This window comes from Culex quinquefasciatus, chromosome 2, assembly GCF_015732765.1.
Source record: "Culex quinquefasciatus strain JHB chromosome 2, VPISU_Cqui_1.0_pri_paternal, whole genome shotgun sequence".
Classification (NCBI taxonomy): Eukaryota; Metazoa; Arthropoda; class Insecta; order Diptera; family Culicidae; genus Culex; species Culex quinquefasciatus.
In genome coordinates, this window is record NC_051862.1 from 76,830,325 (window position 1) to 76,848,844 (window position 18,520).

Genomic DNA, 18,520 nt, shown 5'->3' on the forward strand with positions numbered 1-18,520 from the left:
GAACTATACCCTTTCTCAGCCTATTTCTATTATCGGCCTATCAGCACTTTGATCATGAATTACAGCTTTCATAGAGTGTTTTTGACTATTTCAAAGTTATAAATAGCTCAAACAAAAGTGAGCAAGCAACTCTCAATTGTTGATACATCTGAAAATGTTGATTTCATACCGGAAAACAGCAAAAGTGATGAGAATTGGTCGAACGGCTTAGAGTGATTAAAATGGGCATAATTCCCCTACCTTCGAATTTCAGTTTTTCTTTTCTTTTTCAGAGTGTGTGTAAAAGTGTGAAGATGTTCTCCTTTTCTCTCTCGATACAATGCGCTTCGTTCCTATTGTTTCTGTGTGTTAGTGTGTGTACGGTTACTGCAGTTCGATATTTCATAGTAGTATTTTGTTGCTTTTTGTATTATTTTTCTTCTCTATTTTAGCATTCTTGTTTTGTGTGTGATTTGTATTGTATAAATGGCTGTTTTCAGTTATAATGCGTTTTCTTTATTTATTTCGTTATCGTATCTATTGTGTTGTTCTTGTTGCCGTTGTGTGTTTTGATCTAGAACTTTCGAGCTTTCATCTTAATTAATTTTGCAAATAGAGACTTGTCTTAACAGTTATTACACGTGGTACACCTAATGCTTTGTAAACTGCTGCATTCTTTACTTTGTTTTGGAATATTTTAGTCGAAAAACGAAAAACCATAGAAAAAACAATAGGACAACACATCGATCAGACTCACCAAGCTCGCGCACTTGTTGTGTGTGTGTGTGTGTAAGTGTTTGTTTTTGTTTGTTTCTTCTTTTTTTGAAAATTCTGTTCTGCCTATCTGGTTAAACTTACGCCGTACAATTAGATATTTGTTGGTAGATTAAATGTGAATGATTTTTTTTTTTACTTTTGTCTCAGCTTGTTTTTTTTTGTTTTTCAATAATGAATACGAGTTGATTTTATGAATGAAATGCGATTACTGATGCACACTGCTGCTCTGTTCGGTGTTTTTACCTGGAAACGCGTGGTAAGTTGCAGTTTAGTTTTGTTTTGCTATGACGAAATATTTTAACTAATTTTTCATCGTTCGTCATCGGAGGGGAAGGAAAACGCGCTCAGTAAAAAAGTCGCATGTTCAATTTAATTGAAGTCTCCTTTATCGGCTAGTTGATATTGGTTTAGGTTAGTTGTTTTTAGCATTCCTGTTTTTTAGTAGGTGTCTTCGTGTTTCTTCCCCCCAGTAATAATCGTTAATCATGTTTTTGTTGTTTCAATATAGTTGTATATTTTCCAGTATTTAAACCATTAATTTCATATATACTTTCATATATAACCATTGTCTGATTTAACTGTCAGCACGCGATTGCTGTCATGCACCGCCGCAATCGAATCACCGTGAATGCAACCAAAACTGAAGTGTAGAGTAAACAGTACCCGTTTACACACAAGTCTAGAACCTATAAAAGAGAGCAACTCGTGTCTGCACCTTGACAGTGTTTGTTACACAGCACACTCACTCGCGTGTTGTTTCGTTTAAAACGCCCTAATTTGCCCCCGCGTTCGCTACAATAAATACCCCCCCTCGAAGTTTTCTTCAAATTTCGACAATTTCACTATCCAGCCTTAGTCCAGCCCCAGGGTGATGGCCAACATTTTTACCTCCGATTAAACTCGGATTTGATAGCTTCTATGATCTCCTGTTTCGCCTTGGCGATCTCGCACCGCATTTCCCGCAAAATGTCCTCCTTGAAGCTTTCCAGCTCCATCGAGCTGGGCAGGGAAAAGCTGTCCCCGTTGATTTGCTACAAAACAGATACAGACAAACAAACAAAGACATAAACACAAACAAATACTACAGACAGAGACGGCGACACCACTTACCTTGAGTATCGTCTCCTCGCTGGCGCTGCCGAACCGTTTCCGCGACGGCTTCGGCGACTCGGAGCCGCTCAGGCTGGTGTTGTTGCTGGTGGCACTGTTGTTGTTCTGGTTGCTGCTGCTGCTGCTCAGCTTGTGCGGCAACGTGCTGGACTTTTCCCAGGCCCGCTGGCGTCCGCTGTTCGACTGGCCGTCGTCGGTGGGGTCCGGCTGAAAGTGAGTTGAACGTTATTGTGCTGGTCAAGACCATAACTATGCTAAGTGACGAACCTCCTTCTTTTCCACTTGTGCTCTTCGCCGTGCCAACGTTTTCGCCATCTCGTCCATCATCGAGGCCATTCCGGAGGAGGACCGTCCTGTGCGTTAACCAAAATGTGAATCAGTCAAAGTTATATAACAGAAACAAGTGCGTTTAAAAAAGATAAAAATCAAAACAACATGCGATATCCATTTCCCCTATTAACCTGCAACAAGCTTACAGTTATGGCATCCTTGTAATTTCAATAAAGTGAGGTTTCTATTAAAACTTTTAAAACAGTCCATCCTTTAGCAACGGTGCTTGGATGGCACATCGAAGGGTTGGGGAAGAAAATTAATAAGTCTTCATGAATTATTGCGAGCACAGATAACCAGTAACGAAAAGATTATAGGTATAATATAGAACTGAACATATGATACCTATTAATTGTATAAAGAAGTTCACTCCACATAATCATTGCTCGAGTGGCAAGTTGTTGATGCAATTGCAAACCTCCTTTTACAGCTTTCATCCATTCTGGGATTCGAACTGAAGAACTTTGGATTGTGAGTCCAACTGCCTACCAGCGACTCTACCGAGACAGGACCCAGGGAGACGACCTGGACTGAGCTAACGACCTGACCCTCTAGGTTAGACGGGGCCAACATTTACTTCTTCGTAATGTAATAATATTCTACAATCTTGTAGAGCAGACAATTACAAACATTTTGATATATAAACATAAGGGGTTTGCTTATAAACATCACGAGTTATCGCGATTTTACGAAAAAAAAGTTTTGAAGAAGTTACTTTTTGCGTTTCTCTTTGTTTCGTCGTCCGTGTCTGTCGCAGATGACTATGAACGGCCATGATCGACGACGACCAACTTTTTCAAAACTTTTTTTTCGTAAAATCGTGATAAACATAACACGATAACCCCTTATGTTTATATATCACAATTTTTGTAATTGTCTGCTCTACAGCTTTGTAGAACATTATTACACTCTAAAAAAACCCTGCAAAGTTAGAAAAAACACGAAATTCTAAAATGAAAATTTTTGTTCTAAATGAAAAAATGACCCTTCTGGGTCAATATAGATTCGAAAAGTACATTAAATTTCCCTTAAAATGACATGTTCCAAAAAAGAGTTGAACCAGCCTTAATCCACCTTAGGTGGGTGGTGCCTTCTTTACATTCATAAAGTTAATACAAGAGTATAAATAAGACTTATTTTTATCAAAATATCTGAGATCCGGCCTAAAAAACTGTATAAATAACACTTTAGTGCAGGGGTGCCCAACCTTTTGGACCTGCGGGCCAGATCTGATTTTTCTTAAACAGTAGCGGGCCGGAACTAATGTTTGATAAACGTTGGAAATGGATGGATTACTGGATTACAACAAAGAAAAACAAAGATACCTTTTAAAATTAAAATTTAATAATAAATAGAATTTATTTAAACGAAATTTGGATTCAAATCTTCAAAAAACACTTTTTGTGGTATTGTGCACTTTTATGCAAATATCTAACAACATATTATTAAATGATTTGAAACACAAACAAAATTTAAAAAAATATTCTTAAAATTTATTCAAACAATTGATTTTTTTTTGTTTTGCTATTTTGAGATTTTTTTTTTTTAATACTTCAAAAATATTTGCAGCGAACTTCGTTATTTGAATATATATTTGCTTTTTAAGCTTATTCTTGGCAATATTTCTGTTACTAAAAAGTTTTCTAAAAATTCATCATTTTTTCTTACTCTTTTTGAATAAAAATCAATTTGAATAAAATGGCTCAGAACAGAAAAACTATAATTTAAGTAAACACATTCAAATAGTAAGAAATTCAATATAAGAATTCTTCTGTACAACAATCCAAGTTTGTAATCGTTTATTTCTCAATTTGACGAAATTGTTAATTATGTTTTCTTTTCCTAGGTTTTAGTTTAATTATTGATTCTGAAAACATCAATATAGAAATGATAAAAATTAATTTCAAGCATAGAGAATGCTTGAATTTGAAATAAAAACATTGCTAAAGCATAAAATAACAGCTAAATTTTCTCAATTTAATTTTTGTGAAATTATGTGAAAATATGATCTCAAGTATTTTTTAAATCTTGACTCTAAATTTATTTATCGAATATTTCATTAACAGCCTTAAGGGACATTGATGGAACTATTTTGAAATGCCGTCGCGGGCCGGATGAAATGGCTTCACGGGCCGGATCCGGCCCGCGGGCCGTACGTTGGGCAGGCCTGCTTTAGTGGTTATAACTTTTGATAGGGTTGTCAGATCTTCAACGTTTTAGGCTCATTGGAAAGGTCTTTGATTACCTATACAAAGACAGGTCGCATGGTGGATCCGGACAACGTTTTCATCAAAATATTTAAGATCCGGCCTCCAAAAAGGTGCATAAATAACACTTAAGTGCTTATAATTTTTGATAGGATTTTCAGATCTTCAACGTTTTGGGTTCGTTGGAAAGGTCTTTTAAATACCTTTATAAAAATGTATAGCATGACGGGGTTTCTTACAAAAACCACCCTTTTTACAATCTTCCGGACTTTATTCGAAATCGTTTTTTAGCATAATTTTTGAAGTACTTTACTAAACTTCATAATATTAACTAGGGTCTTGTGGGACTCCAAGGCGGATCGAATGAGACCAAAACGGTCGAAATCGGTTCAGCCAATCCGGAGATAATCGTGTGCATATTTTTCGATGCACGTACTCACATCCAGACACACGCACAGACATTTGCTCAGAATTTGATTCTGAGTCGATAGGTATACGTGAAGGTGGGTCTACGAGGTCTAATAAAGAAGTTCGTTTTTCGAGTGATTTTATAGCCTTTCCTCATTGAGGTGAGGAAGGCAAAACACCTATTTTTCGCATGCTCAAAAATGAAAGGGGTCGTACCGCCCCTCCGTCAGAGATATCAAAAAACGGACATCGGATTCGTGATCAGGGACAAAAGTTACCCCTTAGAATAAAGTTTCACGCAAATCGAAGAGGGGTCTGGGCAACTGCTGTGTGAGTTGGCGGAGAACCCATATAGTTTACGATATAAATTAACCAAATTTGGACCAATATGTTTTAGGGTTTATGATATCAAATCGTCCCGCCCGTGTGGATCAATCGGACCGCGCACTGGACTCACAATCCAGAGGTCACCGGTTCGAATCCCGCGGCGGGCGCTCTAAAATTCTTTGTGTAAAATGGGTATTCGGCGCCGTCGCTCCGTGCCATACTTTCATACACTTAGGAGCCCAGGGCGGCGAAGTCCTTGTAGATAAAAGGAAGACACTAGTGGTTGGTACTAGCAATGGTAACCGACAGCTATAAAGTCAACTTCGTTTTCGTTGATATCAAATCGATTTACCAAATGAAGTCCATCCTACATTATTGCTGATCGAAAGGCACGTCGACGAAGAATTTCTGGAGAATTGCGATTGTCACATCACTGCCACTTGTGAATCCATTCTGCTAACTCCCTCAGTATCGGACTAACATTCCCGTCCACTTCTCAGAGTGACTCTACCACTGGTCGTAGCCAGCGCCGGTATTGATCAGCTTGATAGGGGCCTTTGAGAAGGTACGATGCCCGCGGCTCGTGGCAGTGGAGTACCACATTGAGATCACAATATGCCAAAAATCCCTGATAGCATTTTACGGATCTTCGTATAGGATTTTTCTACGTGTAACAAAATGCGAAGCTATTTTTCTTTTCACGTTGAAGTGCCAACCTATTATTAAACATCTTAATTGTGACGGAAAAATCATGATATTCATTAGTGTTATTTGAGTACACAATTCCAGAAAAAAAAAGTTTGATATGTCTGGAGCAACATTTCAAAAGGGCGCATAAGCATTTTGACAACACCGACTTATTACTAAACTTAATGTTCCTAGAGAAAGCAAAATAATCTACATGACGATTTGTTAGGTGGTTAGTGCGTGTGTTAGCATGACTCGGTGGAACATGACCCGATGGTAGGTTCTCGATGGGAGGGCAATGCGCTAGCCAATCGTGAAATGTGTCTTACTCCTTACGACGGTGGGGTTTATTTTTCGTAATTTTGACAGCGAGAGAAAACAACACAAAAACGAAACGGAATAATGCGTGCGTTAATGACGAATGTTAGTAGGCATGAGTAAGTCTACCTATGGTTCCATAATTACCACTACCTCCGCTTGAGGTGCTGCTGCCGCTGTTTTCCGTCACCGTCGAGACTGGCGCAGGTGGGGCCGTCTTGGGGGGTTGACTGCGCTTCAGCTTGGCGGTGGCCAGCTGCAGGGCGAGCGAGTTGATGCCGGCATCGCCCTTCCCGCCGAGCATTCCCGCACCGGGCGGGGGCGGCGGAGGAGGGGGTGCGGCACCACCGCCACCACCTCCCGTGGCCGGTGGTAAAGGTGGGGCAGGAGGCTAAAAGCGCAGAAAGGTCAACCGGATGGGTAAAATTGGAATCGGGATGTGGTTGATGCTGCACGCTACTCACCTGTGGAACGTTGGCGGAAGTCATTATGGGGAAGGCTGGGGGCATCGGTGGTGGTGGTGCTTGCGGCGGGGCGTTCACCTGCTGCATCTGCGGTGGCGGCTGCTGCTGCTGTATCAGCTGCATCTGTTGCATTGGCATCTGTGGAGCCTAAAATTAGACGTTAGTTTAGGTTTGGTTTCATCAGATCCGAATTGTACGGTTTGGGGTTCCCATAATTCTTTTTCTGGTTTTCAATGGAGTGCCACAATCATTGGGTAATTTCAGCTGATCTTGATCAGTAACGAAATACCAGCACTCTTCTCTCAACCAGGTAACCATCAGACAAACGAGAATACACAATTCCCCCTCCTCACACAACCTACAACACTCACCGGTGGAATGCCGTACTGCGGCTGACCGCCGTACGCCGAGCCGCCGTTCGTTTGTCCGTAATTATTCGGGAGCTGCTGCTGCTGACCGGGTCCGGGAAGGCCACCCCCCGGTGGCAGCATCATGTGCTGCTGGCCGGCGTAGATCGTCGGGTTCACACTACTGCTCGTGTTGGGTGAGCACGTGGCCGTGGCATAGATGGCCGCTCCCGCTCCGTTGGGCATAATCGGTGGCACCGGAATCTGCTGCTGCTGCTGCGAGGCCATTTGATTCATCATTGGATTTTGATTCGATGCTACGTATATTGGCTGCTGATATTGTGGTTGCTGGAAGGGGAAGGGAAAGAGGCGGAAATCAAGGTCAAATTCGGGTGCAGCGAATCGCAGGTGGTGGAAAATCGAATTTTCTTGCTGCATGCAATCGACGGAGTTCAAGGTCACGTCGCTGTTTGCACACAGCATTTTTTTTTTCGGAGAGGGTGTGGGATTTTATTCGCCAGCTAGAACTAGCACAAAGCTAGAACGTACCGAATTGCTTCCATAAGTAATACTGTTGGTGCTGGTGTTGCTCTGTTGTGATGCATAGATTGGTTTCTGCTGCTGCGGTGGTAAAACGGGTGGCTGCGGAACCGGAGGTGCACTGAAAAGAAGAAAAAAACGAAACATTAGAAAATTGATTATTGACAATCGTAATCAGCGCAAAACACACATCGAGTTCTTGGAATACTACGCGAAACACTGGGAGGCCACCGAATACTACTGGAGCTGGAGCTTGTGCTGCTGCTTCCAATGCCAGTTCCAGTGCTGCTGATGATGACAGCGAAAAGGGTGGTCGGGACGACTACAACTGAGCATGAGCATTTTACGGCGCGACGCTATGTTTTGGCGCACCAAGCGAAAACTCGTATCACAAACACTGAATTGTTTCAACCAGCCAGAATTAGAGGGCCAGTACGTGAATTGGAGACTATCGCACCCCTTCATTTGCAATCGCAAGTGGTGGTCATTCTCTAAACTCTTTGAATGGTGACAGCCCAGTAGGGTGGACACACAACTGTCCAGGGTGGCGGCGGCGCGTTCGACACGTGACCTGCGAGAAAAATCCAAAATAATCCCAATTTCCCCGCTCTCGCGGCGCTCTTTCTCTCTCGCGCGCGCACTTTGATTGAAATAATGAAAGATATGGCACCAGCATCGCAGCATCGGAATAATTTTCTTCGGGGTGCGGCGGGAACGGTCGTAAACGAGAGCAAGAGAGAGAGATTTTCCGTAATTCGGGAGGGAAAAGCAACAGGAAGGCTGGGCGAGGAACGGAAATAAGGATATTGGGCGATACTGGTGGAATCGTGTTAAGAGAGATTTAAAGCTTACTAATGAAGAAAAAAATATAAAAAGGTGCCGCAAAAACAATACTGTAAAGATAGATAATTGGACCAAAGAAGACTTTTCTATATTTTTTGTGCTATGATAAAAAATCAGAAACTGACACCACTGCTTGCACATTTATTTAAAATTGGTACACCCAAACGGCGGTCGCATGATTGTGATGCATGGCGGCATGAAAGTATATCAGAATCTGCATGAAAACTGTCCTCATGCATTTTTTGCGATATAGGGGTATGACAGTTTTGCCCGTTACCGACAATTATCGACATTACCGACGGCTTTTTGGTTGTATTTCACAAAAAAAAAACCCTTAACAGAATGAGGATTGAACCACCAACTTCTTGATTATTGATCCGACACGCTTCCACCGCGCCATGGACGCTTGATGAAATGTGAGTGAAAGAGCACCAACATAATCTTCTCTTTGGAGTGTTGCTCTTGGACGGGCCAGCTTTATATGTGTTGGTGAGAACTGCAGATCGCTGAAATGTTTACACGCGGGCAAAAATAGGGGGATGGCGTCGCTATTTTTAGACCACGTTTTCCACTTTTTCTCATCGAAACCGACTACTTTATCGACTTCATTTTGCTGGGCGAGATAGGACGCCGTCTATTTTTAGACGATGACTCAGCACTTTTCCACTCTTGCGCTTAAAAAACCCAGATGGCAGCACGATGTAACGCCACGTCCCTATGATCTACGGGCTTGCTGCAAAAAATGTTTTAAAGTGTGACATTTTCTGCAGTAAATCCAGTGGAGCGGCCATGGCTGACTGGTTACGGTGTTCGCTTTCTAAGCGAATGGTCCCTGGGTTCGATTCCCATCTGCTCTCAACGAGAAAGTATAGGAAATATTAATCTTGAAACTCTGAACATGAACGAAAAATCAAAGTCGCCTGAGTCGGGGTTCGATCCCCCGTCCTTTGGATTGGTAAGCAAAAATGCTAACCACTAGGCCATCACGGCTTGGTGAGCTATGAATGGAATTAGGAATACTGTTGCTATCAACTATATACGCGCTGGGTCCTTGTCCATTTGACAAGGGTTCGGAAGTTCTAAATAACGTTTGAACCCGATTGGTGCAAACGTTCTTCAGGGCGGGGCTTGTCGATAAAAGCTGAGGTACCGTAAACTGGGGTGACTTTGATAACCCGGGGTGACATTGATAGAAATTTGATTTGGCCACTAATTTTGATACATCCAATATAATATAACAGTCACATTTTTGCTTATATGTTCGTTAATAAGCTGTCCCTTAATGTTTGCATACTCATAATTCTCAAAAATGTTTAGATATTAATTTGATGGGCATTTTAAAAACCTATCAAAGTCACCCCGGGCTATCAAAGTCACCCCAGTTTACGGTACCTCGCGCTCGGCTAGCCAGCGTAGAAATGGGTCTCCGAAGCTCGGCAGAGCTAACACCTTCCAAATGCCTATGCGAGTTATTTGCATGTATAGAATGTAGATCTAAAAATACATGGAAACAACTCAATTTGTAAGAAGCGACCGCGTGGTCCCGTTTGGTTGGTTGCACACACACACACACACACATTTTCTGCAGTAAATCCACTGTTGCAGATTTTGAGATATATTTTTCTTTTGGGTGTAGCACTGCAGATGTCAAAGTATGAGTCATGACTTTGTCTAAGAATCTATTTTCTTATTATGGGCTAATAAATATAACAACCGTCATCAGGGGTAATATTGAGTTTGAAGGAATGAAATTGGGTCGCACAAATTACAGCATTGTTGTATGACCAAATCTCACCCCCAGACCTAATGCCACCCCTGGTAAAAGGTAGTAAAACAGAGGACAAAAAATATGCATTTTTCAAGGTTTATGTCGGGGATCAACTTTGGCTGTGTTTTCACTATCACCTGTTTAGAAGCTATTTATATAATTTTACATCAAAAACGTTACTTATTCCACCGTAGGGTGATTGATGCCTTCCTAACAATAACATAGTTTTGTTTTTGGTTAAATAAAAATGTTCAAGATACAAATGATAGGGTTAGCAGATTTTTAATCTTATAGTCTCATTTGAAAGGCTTTTAATTACCCAACAAGCGATGGATCGCATTATTCATTTTATCGAAATATCTATGATTTGATCTCCAGAAAGTGTATGAATAACACTTAAGTGTTCATAACTTTTGATAGGATTATCAGAACTTTGATGTTTTAGGCTCATTTGAAAGGTCTTTCAATTATTTTACCAACGAAATGGTCGCATGATGAAGCCGGACTCTATTTTCATCGAAATATCTGAGTTTTTTTTAGCATAGCGCTTGAAGTACTTAACTAAACTTAATAATTTTTAACAGGGAATTATGGAACCTCAAGACGAATCGAAATCGAGACCAACACGGTCCAAATCGGGTTAGCCAGTGCCGAGATAATTGAGTGAGAATATTTCGGTGCACACATCCATATCCAAACACACACATACAGACATTTGTTCAGTTTTTGATTCTGAGTCGATATGTGCACGTGAAGGTGGGTCTAGGAGCTCGTATTAAAATGTTCATTTTGCGAGTGATTTCATAGCCTTTCCCAGTATGGTGAGGAAGGCACAAATAGAAGCATTTATTTGTTTTTTTTTTTTTGTTTAGCAGTCAAACATTGCTAATTCGACGTATCATTTGAATTTTAATTTACGTATTATTTATTTCTTGAATGTAAATATTCCCAAAAAACAAAACATTCTATTTAATAAAAATGTGAAACATATGAAAAACAATATTTCAGTTTTTGCTGTGTTAACCTCAAGATTTTTTTTGAAGGGTGAAAATTGATATTTTAAAGGAAGCAAGTAGGCAATGTTGCGATAAATATTTTTATTTTAAAAATGACTTTTCAAATATAAAATATGAACAGCAAATAATTCAAAGTGTGTTCCTACATTCTTTAAAATTTATATATTTGGATATGGAATTATATATTTTCTTAAATTTTGCCATACCTCTTTTGGCAACACCCGATTTTGTCTAACCTCCGATTTTGGGAACACTTCTCTCCTAATTTTGACAACACCCACACATTTTGATATTTTTTGGGCTCCTACAGATTTCTGAAGGTGTGAAGTCAAGTGAAAAAAAACAACTTTGGAACATTCAATAATGCCGTTAAGTTTTTGAAATTTGAACAATTTAGTTGATTTTTTTTAAATTAACTATAAGGCCGTTGCAAATATTTTTCAAAGTTTATGCCCCCCCCCCCTTTTAAATTTGTCTGAAATATGAGGGGGCAAAAAAAAATCCAAAAAACTTCTAAATTTCCATGAAAATAGAAGTCTAACCAACTTTTTCTGCATTGATAATCATATTTAGCATGTTTAAGCTCGTTTAAAAATAGTATGGAATTCCAATGCAAAATTTGTATTTTTTTTTTTTTTTGCATAATGCATTTTAAAACACTTTTTACATTACAATGTTGAAACCATGGCTCGTAATTTCAATTTTTATACTTTTTTAATGCTTTTCTGGGGAAAAAACTATAAATACCAGGCTATAAACTTGCCAGCAACAGCACCGCCTCGAGTAAGCACGCAAATTTATGCCATTTACTGGCCAAAAGATCGAATTTAATGCACTTTTGATCACAATTTCTATTTTGCGAGACCATTTCTCATCATTTTGGTGGCACACACATCCACCAAGATCAGAGGTTAACTGCTAAACGAAAGTGGCCATCAATATCTTCTCATTTGCGCTAACGATTTCAAACGCTTAAGATATAAAATTGCTTCCAACTACCGGCAACATGTTCTTCCGCACATTAGTTAGTCACTCACTTGAAAAATAATTCCGAAAAATGTAAATAATTAGCAAGCACCATCAAAAAAACAAACGCGCTAAGACTTCTGACGTTTGAAATTTGAATACCCATTCCAATCGAAGGCTGAAGAAAACCGAGCGAGGAGCGAAGGAGCAAATAAAGAACAAAGGGTGGCCACCAACACCACCAACATGCTGGTGCAGCGCCTGTTGGAGTGAGCAAGTGTTGCCAGCACTAAGCAGACCCAAAAGAGCGCTGGAAGAAAAAAAGAACTAAGCTGAAAATAGAAAAATGGGCGTGGCCCAATGCACTCGACTGATTTGAATGCATTTTTGAGATATTTTTTTTGTAATGCTTGTAAAAGGAATAGCATAACTTTTAATAAAAGTGAAAATAAACAGAAATGTTCACAAAAAGTTGCTCTACTCGTTGGTGTACTTGGTTTTAGTGAGTTTCAAGGAATAATCCAGATTATCCAGCATCATTCAAACACGACCGCTTATTAGGCTTAAAATGGGCATATTTCCCCTATTGCCGTTGAGCTCGATGAGGGTTGGACGAATCGACCTGGTCTCTTAGGGAAAGTTGTTCTCCAGACGGTTCCGCTCATTTCTGGCCATCCTAGATGTTTCTACATGTTTTCCCCAGGCCTGTAGGAGCGAATAAACAAAAAAAAATCCCATAGTAAATCCCATGTAAACTTGAACTCACTTGAGACAAGCCAGTTTTCAACCAAATGAGCAGAAATTCGGCGTGAGAGTCCTTTTGGGTATGCCCTACAAGGAGAACCACACCAGAACTTGATCTGAGAACCGTTCAAAATCCGTAATCACCGTAATATGCAGTCACATTCAATTCAATTTAATTCAGCGTGCAATTTTCTTGCAAGTTTTGCTCTATCATTTTATTTCCGAGATATGGCCATTTAAAAAAAGAATATCGCAAAACTTTGGGGCAATGCCAATAAAGAAGAGGTGGTCCAATTTGATTCAAAATCTGGTTTTTACATTTTATTATAGTATCCATAGCTCCACCAAATTTGAGCTTGACTATGAAAAGTAGATTTCGAATTTGTACTTTTTTTTGTTGAAACTAGAGAAGTGAGGTTTTTCGCAGAACACAGAAATTGCTCAGAATGTAGAAGGCCAACAAAGAAAAAAATAATAATAATTTCTGAAAATATAAACGTTAACACTCTGGCGTGAGTGTTATAATATCCCCAATTTTTAAGGGCTTGTATTCGACTCTTTTGAAGAATTATAAAATAGTCCAAGTATATTTTGAAAAAAAAAAAAATGCTTTGATGATTTCATTAGGTTGATGCGCTTATGACTACATTAACTCTAATTTTCGATATTGATTCTCATTGTTACAATAAATTCATGCAACTACGTCCATACAATTCTTTAAAGTAAAGCAAAAATTCTGACATTAAAATATATCTTAATATTGATAAAAAAACTACTCACTGGTTTTTATGACTCAGCCTTGAGAACTGCCCTTTGTCTACAACCCCTCACCAATTCAACACCGTATCGGAGAAGACATCTTCATAAACAAAAAAAAGTAATTTAACAAGTGCAATTAAGCAACCCAGGGAGAGCTCTCAACCGTGAGTTCGTACCTGTACCGGAATCCATCAAAAAACATTCTTGCATAGCATTATTATTATTTACGGAAAAGGGCAACCCACCACCACAACCTGCCCTCAAAAAGTGTACAGAAAGGCGAAGTAACGAACTTCTCAAGTGTTATAAACATTTCGGGCACCCTCGGACAGGTCATTTTGATGTACGAGAGGCGGCGAGTATGAGCTACTAGCATAATGGTACGTTTTTAGGTGGTATTGGTTTAATAAACATTCATAGTGGACAAGTGTACGGTTATCACAACAAATGAAATTTTCATATTTTGGACGATCAATAATCCAGGAACTCTAGTTTCGAATTAATTTGTTTTCGGTCTTATCACAACATTTATGCTTACATTGGGAAACAGTTGGGGAACATCACAATTTAGCTGTGGGTGTGCCCGCGAGTAGCTCTCTTTCTCATGATGTAAAACTATCCCCTTAAGTTCGCGCATTTTTCGCCCCTCCTCCTCCTCCTCCATCACCGACGGCGCTCATGATTTGCATAATATATTATTGTTCCTGGTGCGGCCCTTTATTTCAGTACGGTGCGGTGATGATCTAGGCCAGAGCAAAGAATGAACTCAAAATGAGCGAGCGAGCGAGTCTGGATGGAGGCAGAGCGGAGCTCAAGAACCTCCACCACCCCCGCTACTTGTTGGTGGTGGGCACAGACCGCGTCCAAGGAAGAGGAGTTTTCTGGAGAGGTGAAGTTTTCAGGATGGGATTTGAACAAGATGAAACGAGGGAAAAAGCTTCAAGCTCGCACAGAGTATTGCACTGGGTGCAGAAGCACCCAACTTGGGAATGGCAAGATTGTCTTATGAACAATTTGTCGTGTTCTTGTCGCACGACGATTTTGGGCCAATTTGACAGATTCCCAAAATTCAAAAAAAAAACATAAAAACTTGTTGACACTTTTCATATGAAAGAAGAAAGAAGCTCGTGCGACAACTGGCCAAAAGGATATTATTCTGGGGACGGTTTGTCACACGTACATTCCCGACTACTGAATACATTTTTAACTATAACCTGGGACTCAAGCAACCAAATTCAACTAAACATCGGGACAATGCACATAAGGTAAGGTCAATATTTTATAAAAACGCCAATCTTGCGATTAGTCGCGCTCCATTTTAGCAGCATTAGCGAGTGCACTGAATGAGTTATGTGTGCGAACGTGTGCTGCTTGCTGGCGATGATGAGTTTGTAGCTGGAAGCTGTGCGGCCTGCTCTCCGACGTGGCTTCTGGGGCTTCTGGGTCGGGGTTTATTACGATGACGAAGCAGGATTCATTCAAGAGGAGGACGACGAGCTTTTAAAGCCTGCTCCCTATTCTCCGTGATGAACCTCTTTCTCTTCTTCGGTTGAAAGCTCTTTGCTATTCTTTAAAGAGTGGGTTTATGAAGAAGCTATTTCTTGAATGAATAATGAACCGTGTTATAAATAATGGTTGAGAAATAAATAACTGTTTAGGAGCCAGCATAATTTGCAGCAATAAAATGAAAAGAATTAAAAAAATAGAGTTCGCTTTACCAAGTCGCTGGCCTAGTGCCATACTTTGCCCAAGGATTCATCATCAAACTAACCACAAAAACCACAGTGCATCATTAAAAACGTGCATTGAAAAGGATATTTAATTATTCACTATGGTTGGCGCATATTTCCACGTGCCGCCAACAGATGCAACGTCGAAGGGTACAGGAAGTCCTTCCTATGGACAGGTTACCGTAAGTAGATGTCATTTGCTGGATTCCCTTACTCATAACTTGTTGAGTTTTAAAACGGTACAAAGTAACCACGACAAACAAAATTGCATTGCATACCAAGAGAGGAGGATTTATAAATGAGTTTACACTTGGCGGAACTTCCAAAGAGGAGAGAGTATAAAGGTCAGAGATTTAATTATACCGAAAAAAAAAAGACTCCAGCTAACCCAGATATACTAACATAAACAACCCAAGTCTACCCAAGAGGAGGAACTCATAAAACTCAGATAAAAAAGAAATCCGGCGAATGTTGAGTATAGAGAGTGTGGTGCATCGGCGTTACAACCAGCAGCAGCTCGACTCATTCTGAGAGCTGAGTTTTAATATGGAGCACACGAAACCGGAAGCACTTCACTTAAGTCAAGTGACAAACAATAAGTCTTGCCATAGGAGAGAGAATGTATGTGGAGTGCATGTGGGCCGGCAGCTAGACTCTTCCCTCTATACACAGTCTACACAATTTACACTCTGCTGGACTTAATAGCTGCTGCTGCTGCTGCAACTGCTGCCGCTTCATGCGACTAGTAAGGAATAGTCGTACAAATAACTCTGCACTGAAGGAAAATCTGTCTTTTTAATTGACGTGGACATGGTGTAAATATGATTGTTGCGTGTAAGATTTAACGTAATCATTACAATGTCATAAACTTCTGATATTTACCGTATGATTAAATAAAAAAAATGTTTTATAGAGTGTCTGACCACCAAAAGTAGAAAAACCTTGTATGCCAATCTCAATTTTATTTCTTCACAAGTCAAAGTACAAGTAAAATAGTCTTAAACGTGCACTTATTCTTTTTTTTTAATTAAAAATCTAAATACAAATAAATTTAAAGATAATTAGAACTTATTCTGAAATTTTCAAATGAGCAATTTTTTTAAAAATCAAATCAAAGTGTTACAAAACTCAAATCTCTCTATTGTGTTGAAACCCATTAGCGTCGGACTTGAGCCGTTGAGCCTACACCCCCCACCCCCCCAACTCATGGGACGTGCAATCCTAAGTCGGCGGCGCTATGAACTTCTTTCGGTTCTTGGAAATGACAATCAATCATTCCGACGACGACGACGATTGCGTACCATGGAACACTCAGTGAAATTAAAAATCTGAACCTTCTCAAAATTAAAAATTATCACTAAAGCCTTTTGAACTTGAAATAGTTGTAAGGCATAATTTTGTTTAATTCAAATTGAATAAATTTTTCAGTTGGTTTTAGATGTAGGAACAAAACTCCCCTGCCAATTAAAATCCATTTCATAATTTGACAAATTGCTCGATATCGTCCTATTTTTAGTCTGTATTTTTTTTTGTTTAAGGTTTTATCATTGAATCAGCTTTCAAAAACTCGAGCCGTGCCAGGTTTTTCCGTTTTACCATAAGAAATCTTTTTTATTTAAGGAATCTTCTTATTTCGCGGAAGCCGCGTAATCCGTAACATTTGGTAATCACCGTTAAATTCAAAATAATTATTTGCCAGATTGCTCCTCTATGTATTTTAAAAGAGTCTATTCAATCGTCCTGGATGTGCAATTTGAAACCAGCGAATCATTCGGAAATATTTGTGGGGAGTCCTGTCCTGTCAAGATCCTGGGGTCAGACTATCGGGATACCGCCACCACTTGACCGTGTTTTTGAAGATTTGCTGTTTCTTGGTGAGAGCTTTCCATCATTATTTGATATTTGATTATGTTCCCCTATATTATAAATTAAATAAACCCTCCTACTCTTTTCCCAATTTCCTACTTTCCATTCCCCTATTTTCCCATTTCCACTTTCCCCTAAAAATATAATTATTTTGTCAATTTACACTAACACACCACACCTAACTGATTCGGAGCGTTTGGTACGGTATGCCCACGCATCCTTCCTCCCCTGATGATTCTGTGAAATGTGATCCGTTCACAGAATCTGTCTTTGCCGTTAATGCAACGCAGTAGGCCTGGCCTCTTTAATTTTTGCTATACACTATCGGGGCAACTCGGATGTACTGCAATTATTAATATTGACAAGAAAGGACTTGGGGCGTAATCTAACCGCAAGTTCTTCCAGGATGCTTTCTTCGGACTGGCTGCGCTTGTGTTCGATTAGATTAGATTAGATTAGATTGCTCCTCTATGAATTTTAAATTTTTTTTGCCTTTGTTATAAAATTCAAACAATCCACAAGATTTTTAAAAGTCATTTTGGAACTCATGTTTTAAGATATTATGTATTACAATAAAAAAATAAACGCAGGGTTGAGCTATGTATTTAACTTTTAAATCTCTGTGAAAATTTAAAAAAATACAATTTTGATAAAAAAATATTTTTTATTGTTATTCAATGCAATATATGTTGTGCAAAATTTATTAAGACAATTGAAATGTTATCTAATTTTCAGGATTTATCAAAAACAAATGTTTAAAAAACGGATATAAATTAAATTGTGCATAATTTTGTATAATACCGTCAGTGGGGGTGACATTAGGTCTGGGGGTGAGATTGGGTCAAAGTGATTTTTTATGGATTTTACCATTTCTCAGATTCTTCTAAATGAAACTGACTTCTGTTAAAAGGGTTGTGTAGGGCCATCTTTAGATGACTTCGCTGAAAAAATCTCGTTCCTAGAACAAATCCTGTTATGTTGGCAGCTCTCTAAAGTTGAGGTACGTTTTTGGCGAAAAATGACCTCTCGAAAAATCATTTTTCTAATATTTTTGTTGGAAAACTACCCAAATGTTTGAAAATATCTACTTCAAACATTGTAGCATGTCAATACGATTCCCTCGAACAAGAAACACTGTTGGATGACTTGTTTTTATCATATCGTTGTATTTGAGCATCATTTTAGTTTCATTTGACCCAATGTCACCCCCTCTAAGGGGTGGGATTGGGTCAATTTTCAAAATATTGGCATTTAAGGTAGTGTTCATCAAAATCCACCATATGTTGGGAAAATGTTAGTAAACTATCTTGTTCTTAGATAGTTTACTAACATTT

At 39.3% G+C, this 18,520-nt stretch overlaps 1 protein-coding gene across 7 annotated transcripts in view; it reads right to left on the reverse strand.

The window, feature by feature from the left end:
• Positions 1-539: 539 nt before the first annotated feature.
• Positions 540-18,520, reverse strand: part of LOC6036733 (protein enabled) — a 57,450-nt gene continuing 39,469 nt past the window's right edge. For 4 of the 7 annotated variants that reach the window (XM_038252061.1, XM_038252063.1, XM_038252064.1 and 1 more), the window contains 7 exons: positions 7,504-7,615; positions 6,979-7,302; positions 6,608-6,754; positions 6,273-6,534; positions 2,134-2,219; positions 1,867-2,073; positions 540-1,787 (listed from right to left, as the gene is read on the reverse strand). In XM_038252061.1, coding sequence (XP_038107989.1) covers positions 1,641-1,787; positions 1,867-2,073; positions 2,134-2,219; positions 6,273-6,534; positions 6,608-6,754; positions 6,979-7,302; positions 7,504-7,615 — 1,285 coding nt within the window. In that variant the 3' untranslated portion in view covers positions 540-1,640. The remainder of the gene's footprint in view (positions 1,788-1,866; positions 2,074-2,133; positions 2,220-6,272; positions 6,535-6,607; positions 6,755-6,978; positions 7,303-7,503; positions 7,616-18,520) is intronic. The other 3 variants (XM_038252067.1, XM_038252066.1, XM_038252065.1) reach the window with 3 other exon arrangements.